Source organism: Fukomys damarensis, unplaced genomic scaffold (assembly GCF_012274545.1).
Source record: "Fukomys damarensis isolate Sample0158 unplaced genomic scaffold, DMR_v1.0_HiC HiC_scaffold_20, whole genome shotgun sequence".
NCBI lineage: Eukaryota > Metazoa > Chordata > Mammalia > Rodentia > Bathyergidae > Fukomys > Fukomys damarensis.
This window is the reverse complement of record NW_022900932.1, coordinates 7,631,725-7,656,253: the sequence shown is the minus strand read 5'-3', so window position 1 is coordinate 7,656,253 and position 24,529 is coordinate 7,631,725. Positions and strand designations below refer to the sequence as shown.

Genomic DNA, 24,529 nt, shown 5'->3' with positions numbered 1-24,529 from the left:
CCCTCCTCTCTCCACCCCTCAGGCGAGAATCCGAAGGATTCAGATCCCTTCAAGCTGAGTACACCCGTGACCCAGTGTTCCCTGCCCAGCACTCAGGGCCAGGCTGGACACGGAGCAGCGCCCTTCTCATCTGCAAGGCAGGTGCCTCTGTCTCCCACCTTCTCCCGACTCTGGCCAAAGCACTTTATGCTTTCCTTGTAAGGGAGAGAGAAAGCTGGCCTTGGTGGTGCACGGCTGTAAGCCCTGCAATGGGAGGCTGAGGCAGGAGGGTTATCAAGAGTTTGAGGCCAGCCTGGGCTACATAGTAGGATCCTGACTCAAAACAAGAAAAAGGAAAAGAGAAAACGCCAACAGGAGGAAGAGAGTAAAGCTTAATGGAGAAACCATTAAGGCAAGAAGAGGTATCTCACATTACCCATCTTCATAATCATCTTCCCTCTGCACCTGGACGCAGAGGAGCGCGCCTGAGCTCTGGCCACAGTTTCTGGTCCTGGGCTCCCAAACGACGCCAGCAGATTGGGTAGTTCTGCCGCACACAACCAGGTCTCCAGGGCAACGGCGGGGGCTGCCCAGGTGGCAACCAATCGGTATCGGCGGCTCTGGCGAGTCCCGCCTACCAACCATCCACGCAGGCCCTCTTGAGGCCCCGCCTCCAACCACTTCCCAAGTCCTTGCGGGAGCCGGAGCCTTGGGAGGGGAAGGCGACAGGGGGCACTAAGGACCAGAGCTGTCCAAATTTGACTATTTCTAAGTGGAAGCGAAGATGCTTCCAGGACAAAGCAGATCATCTGGGGTAAACATCAACAGAGTAAAAATGAGGGTCATCTTTGGGTTCCGCAAGAACACGTTCTATTGGAATAACCCAACCAAGGCAACCTCGGGAGTCAGTCAGTCCTTTCTCCTCTTTAGGGTTTCTTCTGCCGTCTGAGGGCAAAGATGGGCAGAGCCTCATCTGACGCTGGCCTCTGGTTCCAGACTCTCCCGGGTAACCGCACACCGGAGGCCGTCTTTGCACCCAGATTCCTGGACACCCTAACGCAGCAATAGGATGAGCACCCGGTGGATATATACGACCAGGAAAGTGTTATGTGTTGGCAGTGGAAATGAACGCAAAATCTGAAGAGTTATCTCCACTCTTTCTAGGTTTACAACACCCCAAAAAGGCTGCTTTGGTGATAAGGGAAGCACCCAGGCAGTTACTTCAAGTACTGACAAACACTTCCCGCAGTTAAGACTAAAGGTATGGCCAGCCCACTGGTGACAGAATCCTCAGCGTGTGGGTCAGCCGAAAGGGAGGGAGCAGAAACTCGGTACCAGGTGAAGTCAAAAGGCCGAGACACCACGGATTTGACTGATGAGAGATGACACTTCAACATTATAGACAGACTCTGACATCAGGAGCCGGTGTGAACATCATAAACACAACCTAGCATCCCGGAGATGCATACTCGAGTCAAATCATTTTTGGGCTGGCAATGTAGCTCAGTGGCTCTGAGTCTGCTTGGCAAGTGCAAGGTCCTGAGTTCAATCCCCAGTATCCCCAACCCTAAAAAAAAAAAAATCTTTTTTTTAGTATTTTTATAAATTTATTTTAAAAAATAACAATTGCAATGATATCAATGATTGATCACCTAGCTGAGTCCCAAAGGAAAATCAAGGCATTATGACGGGGCACCCTGTAGCCAGAAAACGCTGTTGGTCCAGTGCTACAGACACGGACCTGTTCCATGTACCAGTGCAATTAAAATATATACATTTACAGTTATCCTGCAAAAAAGTGACAGAACTATGCAGCAGACCAATTCATTTATCCATTCACTGTGCATCTTCAAGGTCACCACTACAGCCACAAGGGCAAATGAGTAAAAGAACTAGTAAAGAAGAAAAAAAATCAGTCACCCCCCCACCCCCACCTTGTGGGCTATTGTGGTGCGCTAAAAGGACCACACCAAAAAGGGTCATGAGTTGTCTGAAATGCAGCGACAAAATGACAACCGAAGCATTTCATTCAAAACAAAATTCGAGGGGCCGAGGATTTAGCTCAGCGGTTCGGTGGCCTGCCTTGGAGTTCAATCCCCGGTACCAAAAACGAAAACAAACAAAACAAAATTCGAACTTGTCCCCCAAGATGAAAACTTCGGCAACAATGTGAGGTCTATTATATACAAACTTATATCTACAAATAAATAGGACTTCAGGACTGTTATCGTAAGCACTAGAAATAAACTAGGTCTCAGAAATCTTTCTGAACTTTTCATCTTAGATTCCTAAACTGCACCAAGAGGAAGAAATTCCTCATTGTTTTTAGTAATATCTGAAACACCTGGGACAGTGAGTAACCACAACTCCTGTCAAGTACTGAAAATTTCTAGTGAAGTTACCAAGGAGTCAACCTTGCACAACTGGAAGCCAGAAATTAAGACTCCCAGGATGAGGAGGAAGATATTTCACTCGCAGTTTTGCATAGCTCTACACCTCAACTTCCGCCGTTACAGTGATAGTTTATGATGTCTTTTCTGTCTTAATACAGTTAGAGGGAAGTCAAAGAGGACCTATCTTTACTCTTTACAGGGGATTTAAACCAACCCCTGATGCCTTCCACGTTTCCGGAGAAAGCAGCCAACTCTTCTTAAATTATCACCTCAATTCTCTCTCCCAGGATTTGACATTTAGAAGGTCAGATTTCTGAGGCCCAACCCACCCTGGGAACAGTGGCTTGTTTCCTGGCCCCACAGCCCTATTTCCAGTCTGCAATTTGCTCCTGCCGTGTGGGTGTCATGGGAAAGACTTCCAGAAAATGAAAGCAAATGGCACCCGAGAATGCGCTGCCACGGGAAGCGTGAGGCAGCGTGCTCACGCTCTGGGGCCAGCTTTGAGCCAGCAACCACACCTCAGGCTCCTGCAGGCAACCTGGACTCTGCCCAGGACAGCGTGAGCGAGCAGTGTTTTCCAGAAATCACCCAGGAAGGGTCTTGACTTCTCCTGTCAGTGCTTGATTGAGAGGTTTAAATGTGATTTAGTCTTTTCTTCTCAGCGATTCAGCTGGAGAAGCATGCTGTCAACACGTAGGTGGCTGTCCTTCCTCCCTGCGAGACACGTGAACCTCCTAGTCCCCAAGCCACGGTCACAAAACCCGATTGAAAATTTCCAGCCTGTCTCTGGGAGTTACTACGGATGTCCTCTGTGCTTCTGCACAGGGGCTGCTGGAGAGTTTGTTTTCTACTTAAGAGACTCAGTTTCAAAGTCCAACACCCCCAAGTTGCCTTAAAAATAGCCACAGCAAGAGCTATAGTTCAACTGATCTGCAAAGAGGGAAAAGAAAACCACAAGAAAACAAACGGATTCCACAATCTATGTTTAGGTGCTGTGTCTTAAACGCCAACCCAACATCTGGGCAGACAGAGTTTCTTATTACCACAGAGCAGGTGACTGTTAACTCCAAGAACTTATTGTTTCTGTCACAATCTGGAGCTTCCTCATGGGAAGCCATCTCTGACTACCAAGTGTCTATCCAGTCAGTCAGTCAGCCTGAGATCCCCCAGTGGGGATGCAGTGGGAGCCCAGGGAAGGAGTGGGCCACGGCTGCCCCATCACAGTCCAGTGCCGGAGGGAGCGCGCTCTCCTCTGCAGAGATGACTGCTTGGCTCCGCTAGCCCGTAAGTGCTTGTGTACCGCTGGGCCGGCACCTGTCTCCTTGTATCATCCTAATGCACGAAATGTCAATGACTTCAACAGCTGAAGCAGGTCCTGACGGAAAGGGTGAGACAAAGGCTGGCAACTTCACTGTCCCAGACACTGCTGCTATGATAATACTGAGCCACTTATTAAAAACTAAGTGGTTTCTGTCCTGTAGGAAAGGGCAGAGTTAGTGTCCCATCGGAAGAGTCGATCAATTTCCTGGAACAGCGGGAGAGGCGAGGAACACGACCTCGATCAGCTCGATTGCGTCGCCTGAGCGGGGTTAGGACACTCGGATGATCTGCGTCATTGCTTCTTCCTCAGCTTGGTTTGGGTCCTAGACACAAAGACAGCATAATAACGATTAAAGCCCTCTGCAAAAGCATTAGGGACTGCCGGCTCTCACACTGTATCCTCAAAGGAAAGCAAGTAACTTCCCGAAGTAAACCAAAGTCCTGTAAGCACCCAGGTCTAAAACTGAGGTTTAAAATGCAGCTCCATTAGGAAGGAAGATACACCTTAGCCGCCCTCCATCATCCAATACTCTAGAGCGATAGTGTTACCTTTTCCCTACACACCATGGGTTGTGTTCGGAAAAACCAGAGAAACCATGACAATAGGCTGTTTAGCAGGGTTGGGAAAAGCACCAGAATCTGTATAATTTAATGCAGTCATTTTGTTGGTAAAATAGAGCTTGAAAGGGCAATGATTTGCTTGCACTACAGCCACAAAGTCAGGAGCCGGCCAAGAGTTCACTCCTGAATCTTCTGGCTCCCATTTAGTTCTTGCACTGCGCTTTGGGTGTGGCTTCTCACTTAAGTACGGGCTATGGCGCTAGGGCCGCTGGAGGCTTCCTGCAAGGCTCCCTTGGTCTCCCCCGCAAGGCTGAAGCTTCAGTGGGCAAGATCCAGCAATGAGCCATGACACTCTGGGGGCGCACAACCTGGAGCCACATCTCGACAGCACGCCCCGCGGAGCATCAACAGGTGCCTCGTGCGCACGCTTGCACAAAGTCCAGTAACGTCCCCGTGAGGCATCCCACAGCTTTCTGTTTTACGGATGAAGTAACACAAGCAGGGTCGCAGTGTCGGCACCCACAGTTAGGAGTTCTCGGCACAGGGCTCCTACCCACAGCTGACGACTGACAGCGCCAACTGAGCTGTGGGTGCTGAGGAAACCCAGTCTGGCTGCTCGGAGGGGAACAAGACACAGTGGCTTAGAAATGACACAGAAATCACGCATCCTGGAGAAAGGGACTGACGTGAAAACCACACTCTTAGGAAGAGGGACCTGGCAGTAAGCACTGCTGAAGGTCAACGAGGAGCCTGGAGACTGATTCGGGGACACGGTGACAGCGCGGTGGAATGTGATGCTCACACACAATCGAGTTAGTGATTCACTGATGCAATAAACTACGGAGTGAGTGTTCAGCACTGTACACGACTTCTAAGCCCAACAAATACAACAGAGGACAAAATCCACCACCCTCTACATAACTTATATTCGACTCAGAAAATCTCTCCCGAACAATCAGACAAATCAAACAATCTGATGGTTATGACACTCCAAAGAAGACACTGTGTGAAAACACTGGACTAGAAGACAAGCAGAACAGAGACCAAGAGGCAAAGGGCAAACGAAGCCAGAGATGAACAGGAGCCGGAGCACAGGGCCTGGCTGGCCGGGCAGGGCTCTGGATTTCAGAAAGTGCACACAGCAGAGGGGCGGGTGAACGGGACTCAAGCAGGGCAGTGATGCGCTTTGTGTGCTTTAAAAGTCCACAGATGGCTGAGGGAACAGAAGTCGGAGGAGGAAGACCAGGCAGGCAGCTATTCTATCCAAACCAAAGAAGATTAGATTAGACTGTTATCAGCTGGGAGGGAGAAAAACCAAATCAAATTGTACTGCAGAGATAAAAGAGGACTTCTTTAACAACGGAACTGTTTGAGCTTTTACAGCTGGCTGGATGGACATGTCACCTGTTGAGATGAGTGACTGGTTTATGTGTGATGCATAAATGCACCAAGAGTTCTGTTTTGGATGGAAATGCCTGTATGACAACTAGCGGAATTAGATGTGTACGAACCAATGTATACCTCACAGAATAAACTCTGGAATGGCATTATTGAGGCTTGACTTTCTACTGGCCACTTTATTAGGTCTTTCACCTTAGGCAAATTAGTCCTCAAAACCCCAGTTTCAATTCTACAACCATGACGATACAGAATTTGTATCTCCCGGAGCTGGAGGATGCTGTGAGACATTCAAGAGAAAGCCGAGGCTCATCTAAGTGCTTAACAGCATGGGCTGCTGCTGTCACTATTACACGATGACAACAAATAATTGAAAAATTAAAGAATTTCAGGAAGGAATGAATAGTAATAACTGGGGAAAATGAGAAGGTGAGAGAGGCCAGTGAATTAAAGCCTTTCAGTGCTTTTAAGATCAAAGAATAACTCAGAGACACAATCCTGCACTCTGTTTACGGAATGTGACCGGGCTCCGAGTGTGAAAACACAAGGGCCCTGCTGAGGCTTCCCCTCAGCGGGACACAGCAGTGATGAGGCGGAGGAGCCCCCTCCTTACCTGCATATGGGGACTGTCTTTTTCCTTGGGGGAGAAGAATCGCCCACCTTCCCCACGCTTCCGGGCCATGGCATGACGGTGCCGGGACTCGTGCAGGTATTTCTAGAAACAGTGAAACACAGCACTTAGGGACTCATCAGAACCAAGTTCGCTAGTGTAAGAATTTCATTCGTAGATGTTTAAGACATCTGTGATCAGAGTTGCAGGGATAATGAAGACTTTGAATTATGGAGAAAACACTTCGTTAGTCAGCGAATAAGAGAGCAGCTAGTCATATATGGCTACTGTAAGAATGGGAATGTTGATTACAAAGTCCTCTTCTGCTTAACAGCAGACCAAGTTTGAGCCGGGCAAATAAATGGCTGTTGGATAAAAAGTCTGCATTTCCCAACCTTATCTGAAGGTAGGTTGTGGGCAGGTAACTGAATTCGGGCCAGTGAGATACACACCACTGCTCAAGGGTGCGCATCTTTCTGGTTCCCTCTGCTCCTAGGCGAGAGCCCAAGCAGCACGGACTATGAACAGCATGCTCAGAACATCCGAGCTGCAAGACAGGAGGAGGACAGGTCTTCAGAACTGCAGAAATGTTCCGGCAGCCCTGGATAATTTATCTGCAGTTTTACATAAGAAAAAAAAAATCCTGATCTAAGCTGCTGTTTTTTTCTGGTTGATACAGCTGAAGTTACACGTAACAATAACAAATACTAATGCTTGGAACTTCAGCTGTTTGGAAGGTCCTCTAGAAAACAATGTGAAAGGTAGTCTCAGAAGCAGAAACCTGCTGTTTTCTCCCCGAGTCCTCAGGATTACACGTACCCTTCTTTCCTTTGGAATTTTCCCTTCTGCCTCTAGCTTAGCCCGGGCCTGCCTCCTCTTCAGAATACGGTGGTACTGCTTGGCGTTCACATAGAGGGGCTCTTCCTCGAGCATCTCCGCCCCAGGCAGCGGGATTCTCTGGATAGCAGGCACAGAGCCAGCTCCAGGCACCATCTGTGGGACAAGGAAGGCAGAGCGTGTCACTGCACGCAGTATGGACACAGCAAGCAGTTTCCCAGAGCCTGATAATCTACTTTCTTCTGAAGGCCAGAAAAAAACAAACAAACAACTTTACAGGATGCTTGGTTAAATGAAGATTCCTGGAAAATATTACATTAAAGGCCTGAATTTTAAATAACCATCTCAGATGATTCCGTCATGGGGGCTCAGGCACCACTGAGAATGGTTCCATTTCTATGTCTGCTGCCACACAATGACCAGAAACAGGCGTACGAGACAATGCCTCAGCACAAAGGCAGGCACAGGACCAAATCACTAAGTTTGCTATACAACCCTAACTTTTCTAAACACACAAATGCCCACTGTACCACATACATGAGGAAGTAAGTAACAGCCTCCTGTACCCCACCCCTTTCCACATGTAACCACTGTGCACGATGACACAGATTCTTCTGGGCCTCTGCAGCTCTGCAAAACTCGACTCCTCACTCTTAAGTTATCCACTCTTTTCTGGGCACTAACATCCTGGTTTTTTGTTGTTGTTGTTGTTGTTCCCGGGAATTGAAGTCGGGTCCTTGTGCTTGCAAGGCAGGCGGTGGCACCACTGAGCTAAATCCCCGGCCCCTAACATCCTGTTTTGAAGGGATTCGGCTTTTATTATACCACCCGACTCTTCCTGACTTCTTAATAATTGCACCACACATTTCTTGCTTGCTCTGTTGATTACAATCTCATTATTTTAGGTTTTCTGGGCTTCGTTCAACAGGGGCGATACAATTTCCATCTCCCAAAGACTCCCAGCGCTCCTTCCCCTCCATGGGCAGAATTCTGACCATGTGAAATTAGACAGTCACACCTGTCTCTCCACTGCTGCGTCTCCGGCACACAGCAGGAACTCCTAACAGCGATAGTTCAGTGTAACCTTACTGTGCAAGTGACTCTGAGTGACTTAAAGACTGATTTCAATTCCAAGAAGTCAAACATTAGCACCAAGGTCTACAGGAGATGGGAGCAATTTGTAAAGACAAAGAGATGCATAGAAAACTGTAGCACACAAAGAGCAAGTTGAGCGATCCGCTTCCTCACCATGACCATTCCTCCTGAGTTGACCACGTTGCCTGCCACCGGCAGTGTCACGGTGACAGTTCCTTGGCCACTGCTGGTCGTATTGGTGTTGGCTCCAGTCTGTACAATCTGTGCTCCTGCCAGACTGGCTGCTGGGATGGTGATCATGCCTGAAACAGGGACTGTGACTTTAAGAAAATAAAACATAAAACAGGCACACAGAACGGAAAGAAGGGAACACGGTTAGTCCCTCTTCTAGATGGCACACCCTCACCAACCCCAGAAAAGCAGCAGCGAAAGAGCGCTCTGCCACTTCCTCCCACTGGCTTGTCCCAGTCTTTGCAATTTCTACTAAGTGCCTAGGACCCCAAGTAAAGTACATCCATCCTTGGGATGAGCTGCTCCCCTGGGCATTCCAGGTATGCTTTTCTAAAGGAGGAGAAAAAGTTTCTACGGGTCTGATGACAGCTGTACCCACTGCTCGCAAACGCAGGAACACTGTGCTCCAGGGGACAGATGCTAAAATGTACGTTTATCCCAAACTGACAGCGAGTCTAGGACAGGAATAAAAGTTAAAATGAAGTCAGCATGTCAAGTCCCTGCTCTTTAACAGCTACACCTGAGGACTGGTTCTCCATCCTGCCTGATCTCTGGATCTTGCACTGTAAAGATCTTCATACCAAGTTAAAGCTTTAGTCATGGAATCTGACACGGACATCACTGACCCAGGGGAAAAAAAAAAAGAGTAACAACAGCCACCTTGATTACCAATGTATTTCTCCCTTTACCAATAAAGAAATTCCCTGTTTTAAATCTTTTATTTAGAATGATCCTGACCATTAAAACATCATAATCCTTTGGGCCAGTCTGTAGCTACCATTTTTTTTTTTTTTTTTTTTTTTTTTTTTTTTCCGTGTTTGACTCTTTTTTTTTTTTTTTTTTTTTTTTTTTTGTACCAGGGATTGAACTCGGGTCCTTGTGCTTGCTAGGCAGGTGGCGGCATGACTGAGCTAAACCCCCAGCCCTTGTAGCTACCACTGTAAGAACATCATTCTACAAATGGAGACAGGGCTGGTGATGGGACACTGACAAGGAACAACAATCAGTGAAGACTGAGAGAAAATCTTTTTTTTAGGGGAGCGTTTTCAAAAAAATGCACAGAATTTACAACTAAAATTCTGAAGCACTCACAGTTGCCTGGGATGAAAAAGACACTCAACGAGTCCCTGGGATGCTCAGAGCCCCCATACCTTGCTGCAGAATGGTGCCGTCCGCGTTGACTGGCTGATAGACAATGGTCTGCCCTTCGGCGGTCTGCGCCACTTGCTGCCCCTGGACAGCGATCTGCTGCTGGGTCTGTAGGAAATGAACGAACAGGGAGGGATACAATGCACTCATTCCAGAGATAGCCACAAGGAAAAGGACTGTGGGGGCCTCTAAAAAATCCTGGGAGATGTCTCGCTTCACCATCCCTCCCCAGGCAGCTGTGTGCCAGGGCTGACAGAGCAGCGGGATTACCTGCGTCTGGCCTGCCGTGACCGCCGTCTGGGGCTGCTGGATGATGATCTGCTGGGTCTGACCCTGCTGGCCCTGCACCTGCACAGCCTGCCCGCCCTGGATCTGGATCTGCCCAGGCGGGACCAACTGGATCTGAGGAACAGAACACAGGATAGCAACCTATAGACACCACCTCCCTCCAGTCCCCGGATGCTAGTTAAATAAATTCCTCTAGATAGCAAGAAACGCTCTAAAGAGGGAAGAAGACGGGGGTCCTGTTCTGTTCTTAGTTATGAATTGGTGAACTTCTTTTCCACTTCCAAGATGAGCAGGGAATTCTGAATACACTCTGGGAATCAATGTCTGCTTTATTAACAGTGGTGGCATGACTGTTTAAAAAAGTATATTCACTTAAAAATACACAATGAAAGGCTTTTACAGATGAAATATTATATACATGTGTACACTCACACATGTATTTGAAATACATTCATCACAAATCCGATGTTTACCTGATGTCTTGACACCTCAGTGATGGCCTTGAGAGAGATACCAAGGGAGAGAACTGTGCCAAGTTGTGCCAGGACTCCTGACACACAGAGATTTTTTACTTTAAGCCATTAACTTCTAGGGTCATTTGTTATGCGGCAATAGGTATGCAATATGTCAGGTCATGGTTTTCCTACTCCTGTATCCAGTACTCTCACCAACACCCAGAACTATCATCACTGTGTAGCAGCCTTCTGCCTGCACTTCCTATGTGGTCCCTAAGCTAACGCTCAGAAAGCTAGGGGGCCAGGGACTTAGCTATGTGGCACCACACCTACCCTGCAACGCAAGGTCATGAGTTCGATTCCCGATCCACCCCCCCCAAAAGCAAATAAGGAAAGTGAGGGATTCTGCGGTATCCAGACCCATTTTCTTTCTTATTTTAACGGCTACTGGCACTTTATTAGGAATATCATTGGAAGCATGAGAAGTTTGAGAAGTATTTCTTTGAAATTTTGTAACCCAAAAAACTTAACAAAATACTTTAACTGTTGGTTGTTCAGAATATTTTCATATGACTACAGGACACATTTCTTTTTAATAATCAAAACAGAAAGCACTTAGCAAGGCCCTACAACTTGAAATTTCTAGTATTTTGTATTCAAGAAAACTCCCAATCCAAGAGCACGCAGCTACCAAGTACCCCAGCCCACAGCACCTTCATCTCTCCTCTCACCAGCTCTGTGACCATTCAATCACTGTTCCACAGATTTTTTTTTTTTTTTTTTTTTTTTGCAGTGAGCTGAATCACTTGCTCCAACAGATACATTTGGATCTGAGTGTTCTCCAACACAACTTGTAGTTTAGAAAGAGGGCACTTTCGGCAAGATGGATGTCTACCACCCTTGTCCTTATATCTGTATCTATTTTTTGGTTTTTATTCTGTTTTCAGTCTGTACCAGTCTAGGGATTTTTTATTGTTATTGTTTTTCAGAGACAGGGTCTTGTTATGCAGGTCAGGCTGGTTCTGAACTCACTACATAGCCCAGGCTGGCCTCAAACTTGTGGCAGTCCTCCTGCCTCAGCCTCCCAAGTGATGCGATTACAGATGTGTACCACCACACCTGGGCTAGCCTAGGGATCTTAATCTAAAACCACATGTAAAATTTGGACATGCTAGATACTTGCCCCTTTTTTAAAAGGGCATAGGCTCCACTGAATTCTAAAATGGAGAACATAATCCAAAAAAAGGTTGAATAGTCTTTGTTTAAAAAAATGGCTATTCAAGCTGGGTGTCCGGCACACACCTGTCATCTTAGCACTGAGTGAGGCTGAGGCAGGATTCCAAGTTCCAGGTCAGCTTGAATAACTCAGACAGAACCCATCTCAAATTAAAAAACAAAATGTATCTCAGTGGTAGAGAGTCCCCGGGTTCAATCCCCAGGACTAGGTGGGTGGGGGAGGAAGGTTATCCAAAGGACAGTAATGAGAAGCAATCTCTCATAAAAAGGATTAAAGTCTCAAGCATTCTAGGGGTGACTGCGATCTTACTGCTTTATATGTAAATCATTTTTCCCAGGTGCTCAGTTACAGTCTTACTCTGAGGAAGAGAAATAACAAGGTCTCTTATAGGAGAAAGAAATAAGGCCATAAAATCACAGACTTTAGAGCTAGAATGAACTCTAAGTATCAGCTGATAGAAACTGCATTTATGGATGGAGAACAGACGTGTGATATAGCCAAGATAGGAAAGCTTGTGTGACAGACTTGAATCAAAATCTAGTTGTTGCACCCACAATATCCTGTCCCATCAGTGAGAAGGCGGCCTCACAGCAGGGCTGGCAGCATGAAAAGGAGAAAAGCATGCTGAAAATATATTTAAAGCCTCATACATCTATGCATGATGAAACGTGCAAACTATTTTTAACCTTGACTACAATTCTATCCTGGCCAAAATATGCCAATAGCTTTAAAAATGTTCTTACAGTTTTCCTGGAGCAACGGTCACTCCAAAGAAATTACCCTAAAATGACAATGCAAAATAAAACTATTGGGCCCAAATGTATTTTACCCACAAAAGCAAAACCAAACAAGCCCTTAAATATCTTTTGTAAATCAGAATTCAGATTCATTGAACTGACTGAATATTATGAAAAAAAAAAAAGGCAACTAAGAAAACTGTGGAAATAGATTATATTAAAAAAAAAAAGTAAAAACCCTAATGCACAGTACAGTTAGCTATGAACAAAAACTAGGCATAAAATTAGAAGGGGGAAAATGACAAGTTTATTTGATCAGTAGTATCATCATGGTTGATTTATTTTCAACTTACATTAAATTCCTTCATTAAAACTAAGACACTAATAAAACTTCTGTAACTACCAACACAATATACACATGTAGTAAAAAGTGAACAGCTCTCCTGCATCCATTTTTCTAGGCTCATAAACGTACAACCATGGGGAACTGGTTATTAATTATAAAGATGAGATCACAGTCTATACCTGAACATTATCTTTCACTAAAAATACTTTAAGATCAACCAAAGTCACGAGCTGCTCATCCTTTTTTAAAAAATGTTTTCTTTTTGTGTTTTTGCAGTATCAGGGGATTGAACTCAGGACCTCGTGTTTGCGAGGCAGGTACAGCACCACTGAGCTAAACCCCTGGCCCTAGATCTCATTCTTTTTAACGGTGACATGATATTTGACACCACTGTCTTATCTTCCTTACAGACATTCAGGTTATAAACACTTGTTGTATTAGTACAATGCTGTATGACACGGTTCCACACATTTCTACATACACAGCAATGCTTCCTGAAGGACAGATTTTAGAAGTAGGACTGGTAGATCAAAAGGTTTGTATTAAAAAAAAAAAAAAAAAAAAAGGTTTGTATATAAGGGAAGTGAGATTCTTCCAATTTGAATATTTGGAATGTCTTCCAAACATGAATATTTCTATACCCACTGTTGGAGCAGATATAATCACGCTTATTTTTTTTGCCCAGTACCAGGGATCGAACGTAGGACCTTGTGCTTGTGAGGCAGGCATGGCGCACTGAGCTACAACCCTGGCATAACCACTTCTAAAAACTTGTGCTAATTTGATAAGTATCCCTCTAATGTTAAAATCTCACGAGAGTTGCATGTAATCTCCTTACATATTTCTTTCCATGGGGCCTGCACCTTTGTCTTGTTTATCTTTCCCCATTTCTCGGTCAGCGAGGTAACTCAAATACTAATTTGTATGGAGATAAAAATGGCAACATTTCTGAGTACACACAATGTCTAAAGCAGATTGTAAATTCTTTCTCCTCTAGCCCTTAGGCACTCCAACAAGTTACTTAAACTACATGCGTATCTTTTTATATTCTTTACAGCAATCAACACCATGCCTAGTAGTCCAGACCTTACCCAAGAGTACTACACAAAGGTAGGAAATTGACTACGTTAACTGCAGAGCAGTGATGGCGAACCTTTTAGAGCTTTCATTGCTGAAAGTGTGCTGAGGCCCATGTGCCACAGGCCCGCTGCCCCTGCTGGAGGGTGGGAGGCAATCAACACCAGCATCAACTGCCACAGGTCACAACCACCCGCCCTTTAAGACATCTACACATGTCAAAGTGCCCCTCACCTGCTGCAAACTCTGTGTCCCAGACACAGGTACTTGCATGATGGTTTGGCCTTGTCCCCCGGGGACGGCCTGGACCATGATGGGCTGGCCGGTCGACGTTATTAACTGGCCTCCACTGACTTGCACCATTAATGGTTGCCCCTGGACCTGGAATGAAGGAAAATGAAAACAATGAAATACCAGACAGCACGAAATAATTTTTACCAAACAACAAGCACTGGGACTATTCTGCTGTCTTGCTGGGGCGGGAGCAAGAGAAACACTAAGACAGTGAGTTGTTGGTCCTCAAGTCATCTCCTCTAAGTAGCTCTGATGCCTCTGAATCAACATCAAGCTACACATTTCAGGTGAGGTACAGGGGAGCATGTCTAGTCTTCAGGAAGTCTCCACCTATATAAGGCATGTATCACCAGACATAGCTACATCCACGACAAACATTTAATCAAGACGTCAAAGATACTTGCCTTTGAGAGACCTGAGAATGGCCCCTAAAGAGGGCCGGGGAGCAGGCAATGAGGGGGTAGGGATGGGGGTCAAAGCAAATCACAGGTAACCCGAAGCAAGTAAACAAAGCATCGAGTGTGACACCAGGAGGCTGGGTAGCAAGAGCTCTGCAGGCCGACAGAGGACCTTTCCTTCTCCCACAGCCTCCCAGGCCAAAGTGAAATGTACGCCCCCTACCTTACCACCTCACTGAGATCTAGCGAGGCCTGCTGCTCAATGGGCCCCTCTGCAATCTTTGCTGGATAGTTCACACTGGAACCTGTAGTATCTGCCGTTATTTTAGCTTAATCGGAAGCAAAGACTAAGAGAGAAGTTAGGCAGAGCCCTTAGGCACACCGACAGAATTCTCAACTTTCATGCTCCTGCGAGAGCACGGACCACTCCAGAACCCGTGTCACTCAGAGTGCTCCGTCACATCTTGAGTCCCACCGTGAACATAAATACCCAGCAGGATCCTTTTGAGGGGCCGAACTAAGCCACTTTAGACGTGAATGAGTGATCCACAGAAAAGCTACAAGTCCCCAACTTTCATTTTCACATTCTACTGTCGAAGGACTACTGGTAACAAAAATATTTATAACTAAAAGATCGATTCATAATGCCCATAACAAAACGCTTCAACAACAGTTAATCAAGTTAAAGTTCAGTCTGTGGCAGGTGACTAGATCACACTGTACAGCCACCTACCACCACTGTCATCAGAACTGTAAGAACCCCGAGGTCACGGGTCTTGTTACACGGTCCCTTGCGAAACTCCACTTTACAGCCCGATGACCTCATGCTTTCTCCTTCCCTTACACGCAACTTCCCTCTGCTACACGGATGCTCCCTGACGCTGCTTCAGGACCCATTTATCAGCAGACTTTCTGCGTGAATGACTATTTGAAATTCTCCGAAAACAATGACACCCCCAGAGGAAGACTTCCACAATGTGTTTCCATTTCTTTTCTTTTTTTTTCTGGTACCAGGGATTGAACTCGGGTTCTTGCGCTTGCAAGGCAGGCCACCAAACCGCTGAGCTAAATCCCCGGCCCTCCATTTCTTTTAAAGAGAGTCTAAGTAGTTAAGTTTTGAGGCACACTCTTAAAAGTTTTCTAGCTTTCCACCATCTTAATTCCCCCCCCATTAACATGCTACACATGCACGTAGTAAATGATTTGACTCTCAAAAGCCCAGTGTTCCCAACATATGAATGTTCACAGAACACATGCACCACACAGAAGCCATACAGTTAAAAGCACGTCACATCCCATTCTGCGAGTGGTTAAAGACAACCCCAGATACTGTTTTATATATGAATAAGACGAAGCAAGCATGAATGACACAGACAAGCTGTTGAACTCTCAAGATTCCCATACAGAAGGGGAGCACCCACAAGTTTGGCTTCTTTCAGCTTGATTTAGGTCAGGATCAGCAGACACTGCTGGCGGTGGGGGGTTCCAGGGGAGAAGGGAGACATTACAGGGAGGGCCAGTTAACTGCGAGAGGCGGAGTAGCTCAAGTAGCAAAGTGAGGTGCCGGTTGTACATTCTGGGCCACCCCTTAAGTCACGTCCGTAGACGGAGGGGAAAAGGGCATCTGTATTGTGCCAACTTCTCAAAAATAACGGTCATTTTAGTCAGGGTAAAGGAGACAGAGCAAAGGCTCGTGCTCCTACTACTACTTTTATATAGGAACTAGCTAAATCAGAGACCCCGTTTAAGATACTGAACTTGGCCACACATAATGTTACTTAACTGTACTAAGAATTTTTCAAAAGATTTTGTTTTCTTTTTGTAACACATCCAAATAACCAGTAAGAATTCTGACAGTGGCTGTAGCAAGTAAGTGGTGAAAGAACATCCCATGTCTGCCCAACAAAGGGTACAAGAATAGCCTCTGCGTAGCTCTAGTAGTAAGAGGTTACCAGTTCCCCAGAAGAGGCAGTGAGCACAAGCTGGTTACCCAGAGGTAACGAGAGTCAGTGCTCAGGTAAACTTGCCAAATGCAAGGATTATTTTGCGGTCAAGTTTAAAGTACAGTCTCACCTAGTTTGTGTCTTTTCACTTCTAATAGAATACAAACTCAAAGAATTGTACCATGGCGTCATCAAGGTTATAGAGTTTGAGCACGGAACGAATTCCAATGCCACTTGTGAGAATTTCTCCCTGTCATTTTGGTATCTTTTCGAGGGACTCCTCAGAAACACACTGGCCAAACAGTTTTCAGAGAACAGATGCAGTGTTCGTTACAGGACTTGGCAGCAAACATTAGGAAACTGGCACCTTGTAATAAAAGCCGTAGGGACAAGTTAGCAGCATCAGAGACATGCGACTGACTCTGCCACTCCTACTGAGAACACAAACAGCACCAGACACGAGGAGGACAGGTCCATGCAGTGCTCGTGGGGAATCAGAGAGGGCACCACTACCTGGAGGGTCTGGACTTGCTGGCCTGAGGCGGATGCCACCTGGGCCTCAGTCTGCAACTGGACAGCAGTGACACCACCCTGCTGCTGAGAACAGGAACAGGAAGAGCTTCAAATGCGTATAGTTGGAGAAGCGAGCATCTTACTCTTACCTCTAGTGGGAGGGCAGGAAGTCTTCTTCCATCCGCCCACCCCACCCCGGGACTCCCGAAGTGCAGACTCCCTACACGGAAGCTGCCGTGCAGCAGGCTGAAGGCATCTGCTCTCGGCCCCCAGAGTGGACCTCAAAACAACTTCCCCAACTTGTTAGAACCTGATAAATTCCCACAGGTCAAAATAACACCACTGACCAAGAAATTTACGATGTAGTCCTGCCCTTGAGAAACAGGACTTTTCACCCTCCTGCTTCTTCGACTGTTTTAATGCTTCTTATTTTCTCGAATTTAAGTTCGTAAGAACAAAATTTATCAGGTTCTAACAACAGCCGTGAAGTTATGATGAAGATTTTCTGGGGCATAAATGCAATCTCAAGAAATGAAGCGTGAACGAATCACTGTGAACCAAAGTCATCTTCACAAGACCACTGCTTTTTTATGCCCCTGAAATAAGATTTCTTTCTACCCCACTGGACTGCCTAAGAAGTACCCTCTGGGGTGACTCAACTTCCTTGGCATATCCTTTTGTTAAGTCCCGACAGAGGAGACCCCAGCCGCCAAGGGGTGGCATTCAATCCCCGGGAGGAAACAACCACCCCACAACTGAAGGGAAGAGGGCAAGGCAGTGTAAATAATCCATCTGCCTAACCAAGAGGAGCTCCTTCCTTTGATCTTTAGATCAAACAGCGCACTGTCAATAGTTCCTCCGCCTTCCTGCCTATTTTTCTACATTAGCTATGTTCCATTTCAAAGACAGAAACATTCCCAAGACCCCACTCTTGGCCCATTGTCAAATGGAAGCATAATATTTTCTTTCTTCTTCAAGGGGTAGGGGAAAGTGAAGTTTTACTAAACTAAACCCAGGTTAAAAAGCATAAAAAACATTGTATAAGTACGAGGACACACACTATATTTTCAAAGAATAAACCTAAAGCTGGGGCGTGGTGGCACATGCCTATAATCCTAGCACTCGGGGAGGCTGAGACAGGAGGATCATGATGAGATCAAGGCCAGTCTGAATTAGAGTGAGACCCTGCCTAAATTAAAAAAAAAAACAAAAAAAAAAAACAGTGGGAATTCCTTCCTAATGTGCTTAAGCATTAAATGTGGCTGTCTAAATATTATCCTAGTGTTGAGCTCAAGCTGTTCAGAGTAAGTACGGTGGTGGGCCAAATCAAAGAAGAGATTTCTTGAGCAGTGATACTGTCTACTGTGGCCAAACCCTCACTATATCAGCACTGAGCTCAAAAGAGGATAGAAACTAGCAAATTGATGTTGGAAAACAAAAAAATTCAAATTCCCACATGAGAAACGCAGTGTTCTGACCTTCAGTGAGATAAAAGGGGTGATTTACTATTAAACTAGGACCCCACGAAGGGCAGATCCAAGGTGGTTACAAGGTGGTTACGGGCTGTCACAAGTGACCAGATCCTGCCTCAGGCTGCGGGCTGTACCCTCTCTCAGGTGCCTCCCCCACCGCCCAGCGCTCCTGCGGGCTCCGCCTCCGTACCTGCTGCTGGATCTGACCGGCCTGCACGACAATCTGCTCAGTGGAGCTATTGCTGCTGGCCGTGTACTGCTCCATGACACCTCCTCGTCAGAGGCCTCTGCACAGCGAGCTCCCGCTGGAGACAAAGCTGGGGAAGACATGGAAACGAGACGGTCAATGAAGGCCTTGCCAGACAGGTCACCTTCATAATTTATTGCCGTACTTACCATTTGCAAGGAAATGGGGTGAGAGAGCAGGAAATGTTTATATTTAGTATCAGTTTTTACTATAGTAGGATTCTATGGCACAGTAATAGCATAATACTATATTCGCTAGTTTTTAAATTTTTTTTTATACCGGGACTGAACTCACGTCCTTGTGCTTGTGAGGCAGGCAGCAGCACCACTGAGCTGAATCCCCGGCTCTTTAAAATGTTTTTAGTGGTTGTTTTTTGGAGACAGGATCCCCCTCTGTAGTTCGGACTGGCCTCAAACTCACTGCGATCTTCCTGCCTCAGCACCTGAGTGCTGGGGTTACAGGAGTGCACCACCTCACCTCGTGTTTTAGTCACTTCTTATTGCAATAATTTTAGTATTACTACAGCAGCACTCACACCTCGGAATTACTCAGAAAAGCTCTTTGTAACAAGGCCTATTTTTCAATTTGTTTTTACAGTAGAGTATAAATCTGGTAATATTCAGATTATTTTGGGGGGGATTATGAGTTTTCAGGTCTGTACATGTCCTTTTCAGAATAAAGGTTCCTTAGTTTCTCTAATTTGTACCACACACTTGCTGCCCACCAAACATATTACTAGTTTGGAATTTAATAGAATGAGAATAAAAGACAATCATAGTACTGACATAGGGATACTCAGGATTAGTTTAATAGCACCCCCCCAACCATGGGAAGAGGTTCCAGAACCCCCATTGGATGCTGGAAATCCTGGTGTCATACGTACTTTTCTCATTGCTGAAACGAAATGCTCAACACCACAAGTTAAAGGAGGAAAGGGTTATTTCAGTTCAGTTTGTAGAGGTTTCAGCCCATCGTCGGCTGGCTCCAAGGCAGGGAGGCAGAGCAGAGGGGCATCGCAGAGCAGAAACAGTCCATGGTATGGCAGGGCAGGCAGAAGGCAGCAAACCTGCTCTCCCTTTTATCCCTTCCCGGTCACCCACACCCAGAATTATGCTAATCCAATCAGTGGACTAATTTAGTAACCACACACCCTTGATCCCAGCACCACACACTCTAGATCCAGCCACCTCCAAAAAGCCCCACCTATGACTGCATGAGGCTTTAGGGGAATGTCTGGATACAAGCCCTAACACCTGTATAGCGCCAAGCCCTAGATAGCCTCTTTTTTTTAAAATTATCTCCAGTGTATTGCCTGCCACACCGTACCAGTCCCTCTCCTTCCATGTTTTATGCACTGGTATCTCGTCAACATAACAATTCTTGTACTTCCGGGTCATTATTAGGTGAATCGAGGATTCTGTGAACACAAGCAGTTTAGTATTGTAATAGTCAATTTGATAACCTAGGCAGCTAGTAAGAGACTAATGGGTGGGTAGTTTAGACTTCATTACTTTGCCTTGGACTACATGATGTGAGATTTAACCACACTCCCAGGAATGGCATGCACTGGAAAACTTCTCAATTATTCATCTCTGCAATTTTCAACTTAGTACAGTATCTTGGGACCACGGGCAACTGAAACTGCGGAAAATAAAATGACAGAGAGGGAGCACTGTTAAGAAAAATCTCTAAGTGACTAAGGTTATAATTTTTTAAAAAAAAAGACAAGACAGGGCCGGGATTTAGCTCAGTGGTTCTACCGCCTGCCTTGCAAGCACAAAGACCGGAAGTTCGATCCCTCGAACCAAAAAAAAAAAAAAAAAAAGACTTAAGATACACCCCAGTCTTGAATTTAAATACCTACTAATACTTCACTCTTTATAATTTCAACTTTTAATTTTGACAGTCTCCTTCTATATTCAAAAGTAGAAAGAATAGTATAATCAGCCCCACAGGCCCATCACCCAATTTCCCACGTCTCATCCCCTTTCCATCCTATCCCTGCTGAAGCAAATCCCAAGCACCATTGTTACTCCAAAAATTCTCTACACACTGTAGCACCTATCAATACTCATTTGTCTTAAATCACTTTATCATAAAGCTATCTGAATACCATTTTCAAACATTATGGAATTACTAAGTCCTTAAGAATCATCAAGGATCTACAGTGTTCAAATTTACCAGTTACACACCTTAAGATCTGAAGACACTTTTCCGTAAACAAGGACATTATTAGATATATTGGAGTGATAATGACGAACCCTAAAGACTTCACTCAAAAACAGATTATATAAGTCACCAAAGGTAATGCATCCTGGAAATATGGGGTGGGAGGTATATATAAAAATGCACATAAACTTTCATTTTTTGCTCTAGGCTTTTATGTATTACAAAATTTGGAAGCTCAAATTACATAAACTAGGCGTGTCAGTGAGGTGTCACAAAGGAAGAAATCACAAAATACGTGCCAGAGCATAGATCTGCAAAGTTCCCAAAGGGCCCATCTTGGCACTCTTGGGAGGTGGCACAGACTTGAAGAGGTGAGGCACCACGCGAAGCCTTTGGTCACTGTGCTATGCCCTCAAAAGGGAGGGGACCTGTCTCTTCCTCCCAGCCACGAGGTAAGGTTTTTGCCAGCAGCTGCCTCACCACAGGCCCCCAAACAATGGAGCCTTCCATGGACTGAAACCTCCAAAATTGTGAGCCAAAACAAACCCTTTCTCTTTATAAGCTGATCATTTCCAGCATTCACCACAGCAACGGAAAGCAGGCAAAACATTCAGGTTCGTGTCCAAGCATCGAGTTCGAAGTGCAGTGACACCTAAACTTTACTAACATGCATCCAAAATACGACGGACACAGGCAGAGACGTGGATGGGTCTCCGGCAAGGCTGGCATGCGAAGGTGGAAACGGCAGAGCCAACTGGGAGGCAGGCAGGCGGTTCCTATAAAATTCTCTCAGCCTCACTGCCCTGTCCTTAGCGGCACTGTCGTGGCTGCTGCCATGAATCTACTGAAAACATTTACCTTTCACAGTCATTTTGACTATGAGGACGAGTCAGAAGTCTTACGGTCCCAGATTTGGTAAATAAGGTGGATGCCGACGCAGTAATGTTTTTAGGACTTACGGCGTCTTCCTTCGACTAATTTTCAGAAATTTGCATCTTATTCGATTAAGTTATAAAATGTAACCCGAAGCCCACATGGGAATGACTAATAAACATAACATCATGCAGATTTCCTTTTTAACTAGTTTATTCTGGTCATACAAACGCTCCAAATTAAGAACAAGTTCATTACACCCTGAAGGGTAAAAACGGAAGCAGCAAAGCTCTCATGTTAAGGGGGAGTCACCTGGCTTGGGCACCACCTGACGCTGCTTGTGGTGGAGGCCGGGCCACCGGCCTCGGAGAGGCTGTGTGCTCCTACTACCGTGCTTGGTAACTGACAGTCTTTCCTCGAGGACTTGTCTGCCCAAGAGTAGGACAAAGGTAAGTCAGCCAGATTTGTCTGTCTGGCTCTTGCTCCTGACACAGTTCCTAATACAAGGGTAACAGTGTATGTTTACTCCGGCTTTTGAGAAAAAGCTTCTGAGCACCTCTGCCCTAGGACTTCAAAAGTGCAGAAGTGGAAAGTTAGCCAACCACCAGGAACTCACTGTATATGGACTCACAAAATCTGAAGCTAAAACTGCCCGAACTCAGCCACGGTTTCTGACAGCCACCACCACGCACAGCCTAGACTAGAACTTTGCGTTTTTTTGTAAACCATAAACCATAGTTTGCATCACCACTCACTGCATACATAACCCACACACATATATAACTGGAACAAGTTTCATGAAACAATATCCTTATATAACACATGCTTTGATGCTTTCGATTATTAAAAGCACCAAGGTGACCCTCTACATTTATTTCCTAAGACACGAAGTAGGTTCTTTTATCAGTGTTTGATATAAGCCTGGGCAATGAAGAAAGGACTGTCCAGCTTCCCCATCATCCTATAGAAGTTTCTGGGTTGGAGCTTAATTTGCTTTTTTCCCCCAACATGTCAGGCACCATGTCAGACAATGTCCTAAAGTTTGTAGAACTAAAAAGTAAACTGAAAGCCAGGTGTGGTGGCACACACCTGTAATCCCAGCACTCAGGAGGCTGAGGCAGGAGGATCACCGTGAGTTTTCAGCCAGCCTAGGCTAGCTACACAGTGAGCTCAAGGCCAGCCTCAACTATTTAGCAAGATTTTGTCTCAAAAAATAAAACAAAACAAAACAAAACAGGAAACTGATGAAGTTTCTAACTTCAGTCTAAGTTTTGTAAAGGAGTAAAAAGCCATTCTAGGATCTTAAGAGAGAAAGTACATGGGAATTTGAGGCACAGATTCATCACACCTGCAAATAAACCACAGCAGGAAACCAGGAAATGGTGCTGGATGAACTGGTGTGAAGTGTGACAAGTACCGATGTAGAAGCGAGTGGAGCATCCCAGAAGGAGAGCATAAAAATAACAGAAATTTCAGCATATGAAGAGCACAGCGAAAGGCCTCAGGACTAGAGGGAATGAAAGATCACGATACTGTCCCTCAGAACGGCAGGCAACGAAGTTCTCCTGCAGACAGGCGCAGGCAGGCTGTGGAGATGGATGACTGCCTTTCACAAAGACGTTTTGCAGAAGTTATTTGGTAGTTCTGCGGGCACCATATACGACCATTTAAAATACCACAATGAGCTGGGCATGGTGGCGCATATCTATACTCCCAGCACTCAGGAGGCTGAGGCAGCAGGACTGCTCTGAGTTCCAGGCCAGCCTGGGCAATACAGTGAGTTCAAGGCCAGTCGGAACTGCAAATCGAGACCGTGTTTAAAAAACAAAACTAAGCCACCCAACTTCATGTATTACTGTGATAATGTGAGAATTAAGTGGATTTTGAAAACAATTCAAAGAGAAAGCCTTCCTAGAAAGGGCAGAGCATTTCAGCTGAGGCGAGGGCAGAGAGCACACATTTTCTCAAACCTCTGTTTACGTGAACTCAGCAAGTAGGACCCTGAAAAAGGGGCACCTTATACTATTGTCAAGAGTTGCAACAGATGTTTCATCTCAGTAAAAACCATTTTGGTCTCTTTGGGGGGAAAAAACCAGAAAAAAACCTCTTTCCCTTTCCCCCCCAAAGAAGCCAATTACTATTAGAGAGCTGATCCCACAAATCAAACCAACTTGTTTTAATCTTAGGGAAAGCGTATTTACCAACTGGACTTTCCCGCCTAAACTCTCCATAACACCGCCCACTTCCCTACCTACTTCGCCTGTCTCAAACACACACCGCGCCATCTGGGGCTCCTAAACCAGCGCTCCTCTCTTCAAACGATGCTCTTCTAGGGCCGGGGATTTAGCTCAGTGGTTCCGCCGCCTGCCTCGCAAGAGCAAGGACCCTAGTTCGATTCCCGTGTACCAAAAACACCAAAACAACCCAACCACTGCTTTTATTCCATCCGAAGAAAACTCACGCTGTTGCCAGCTGGGGCCACAGAATTCTCCGCAGTGGACCGGAGCACCCATAGTGGGCTCGGCCTGGGTGGTTCTCAGCCCACTCCCTCCTCGCTACAAAGGGGCTGCCTGGTACTGCATATCGCTCAGTAATGAGATGCCAAGGGCGACTTCCCCTCACCCTCGCAAGCCACGCAACACTCACTTCTAAACACATTTCAAACAAAGGTTAGCAGATCAGAAAGGGGAGAAAGGGAGGAGACAGAGATGTGTGGACTGAGCTAACGGGTGAGGCCTGACGCTGCAAAGTGACAAAGGTGAAAGAAAGGCAGACGGATCGCTGCGTTCCCGGGAGAGCCCGCACGGATTATGCACCACGTCCGAGGCGCAGAGCAGGAAGGAGAGCTCGGCGGGCTCGGGCGCGGGAGGAGGAAATGACGGCGGGGGTCACCGGGCAGGCGGGGCG

General features: G+C 46.0%; 1 protein-coding gene across 9 annotated transcripts in view; it reads right to left on the bottom strand.

Moving 5' to 3' along the window:
- Positions 1–1,591: 1,591 nt before the first annotated feature.
- The window catches only part of Nfya (nuclear transcription factor Y subunit alpha), a 23,881-nt gene continuing 943 nt past the window's right edge, over positions 1,592–24,529 (bottom strand). The window contains exons 1-10 of one of the 9 annotated variants that reach the window (XM_033766432.1): positions 24,084–24,523; positions 18,524–18,650; positions 16,859–16,945; positions 13,948–14,094; positions 9,844–9,975; positions 9,576–9,681; positions 8,347–8,513; positions 7,081–7,254; positions 6,265–6,366; positions 1,592–4,015 (exon numbers count right to left, since the gene is read on the bottom strand). In XM_033766432.1, the coding sequence (XP_033622323.1) occupies positions 3,962–4,015; positions 6,265–6,366; positions 7,081–7,254; positions 8,347–8,513; positions 9,576–9,681; positions 9,844–9,975; positions 13,948–14,094; positions 16,859–16,945; positions 18,524–18,598 (1,044 nt within the window). In that variant the 5' untranslated portion in view covers positions 18,599–18,650; positions 24,084–24,523 and the 3' untranslated portion in view covers positions 1,592–3,961. Of the gene's footprint in view, positions 4,016–6,264; positions 6,367–7,080; positions 7,255–8,346; positions 8,514–9,575; positions 9,682–9,843; positions 9,976–13,947; positions 14,095–16,858; positions 16,946–18,523; positions 18,902–21,934; positions 22,753–24,083; positions 24,524–24,529 lie in introns of those variants that run through there. The other 8 variants (XM_010631020.3, XM_010631019.3, XM_010631023.2 and 5 more) reach the window with 8 other exon arrangements.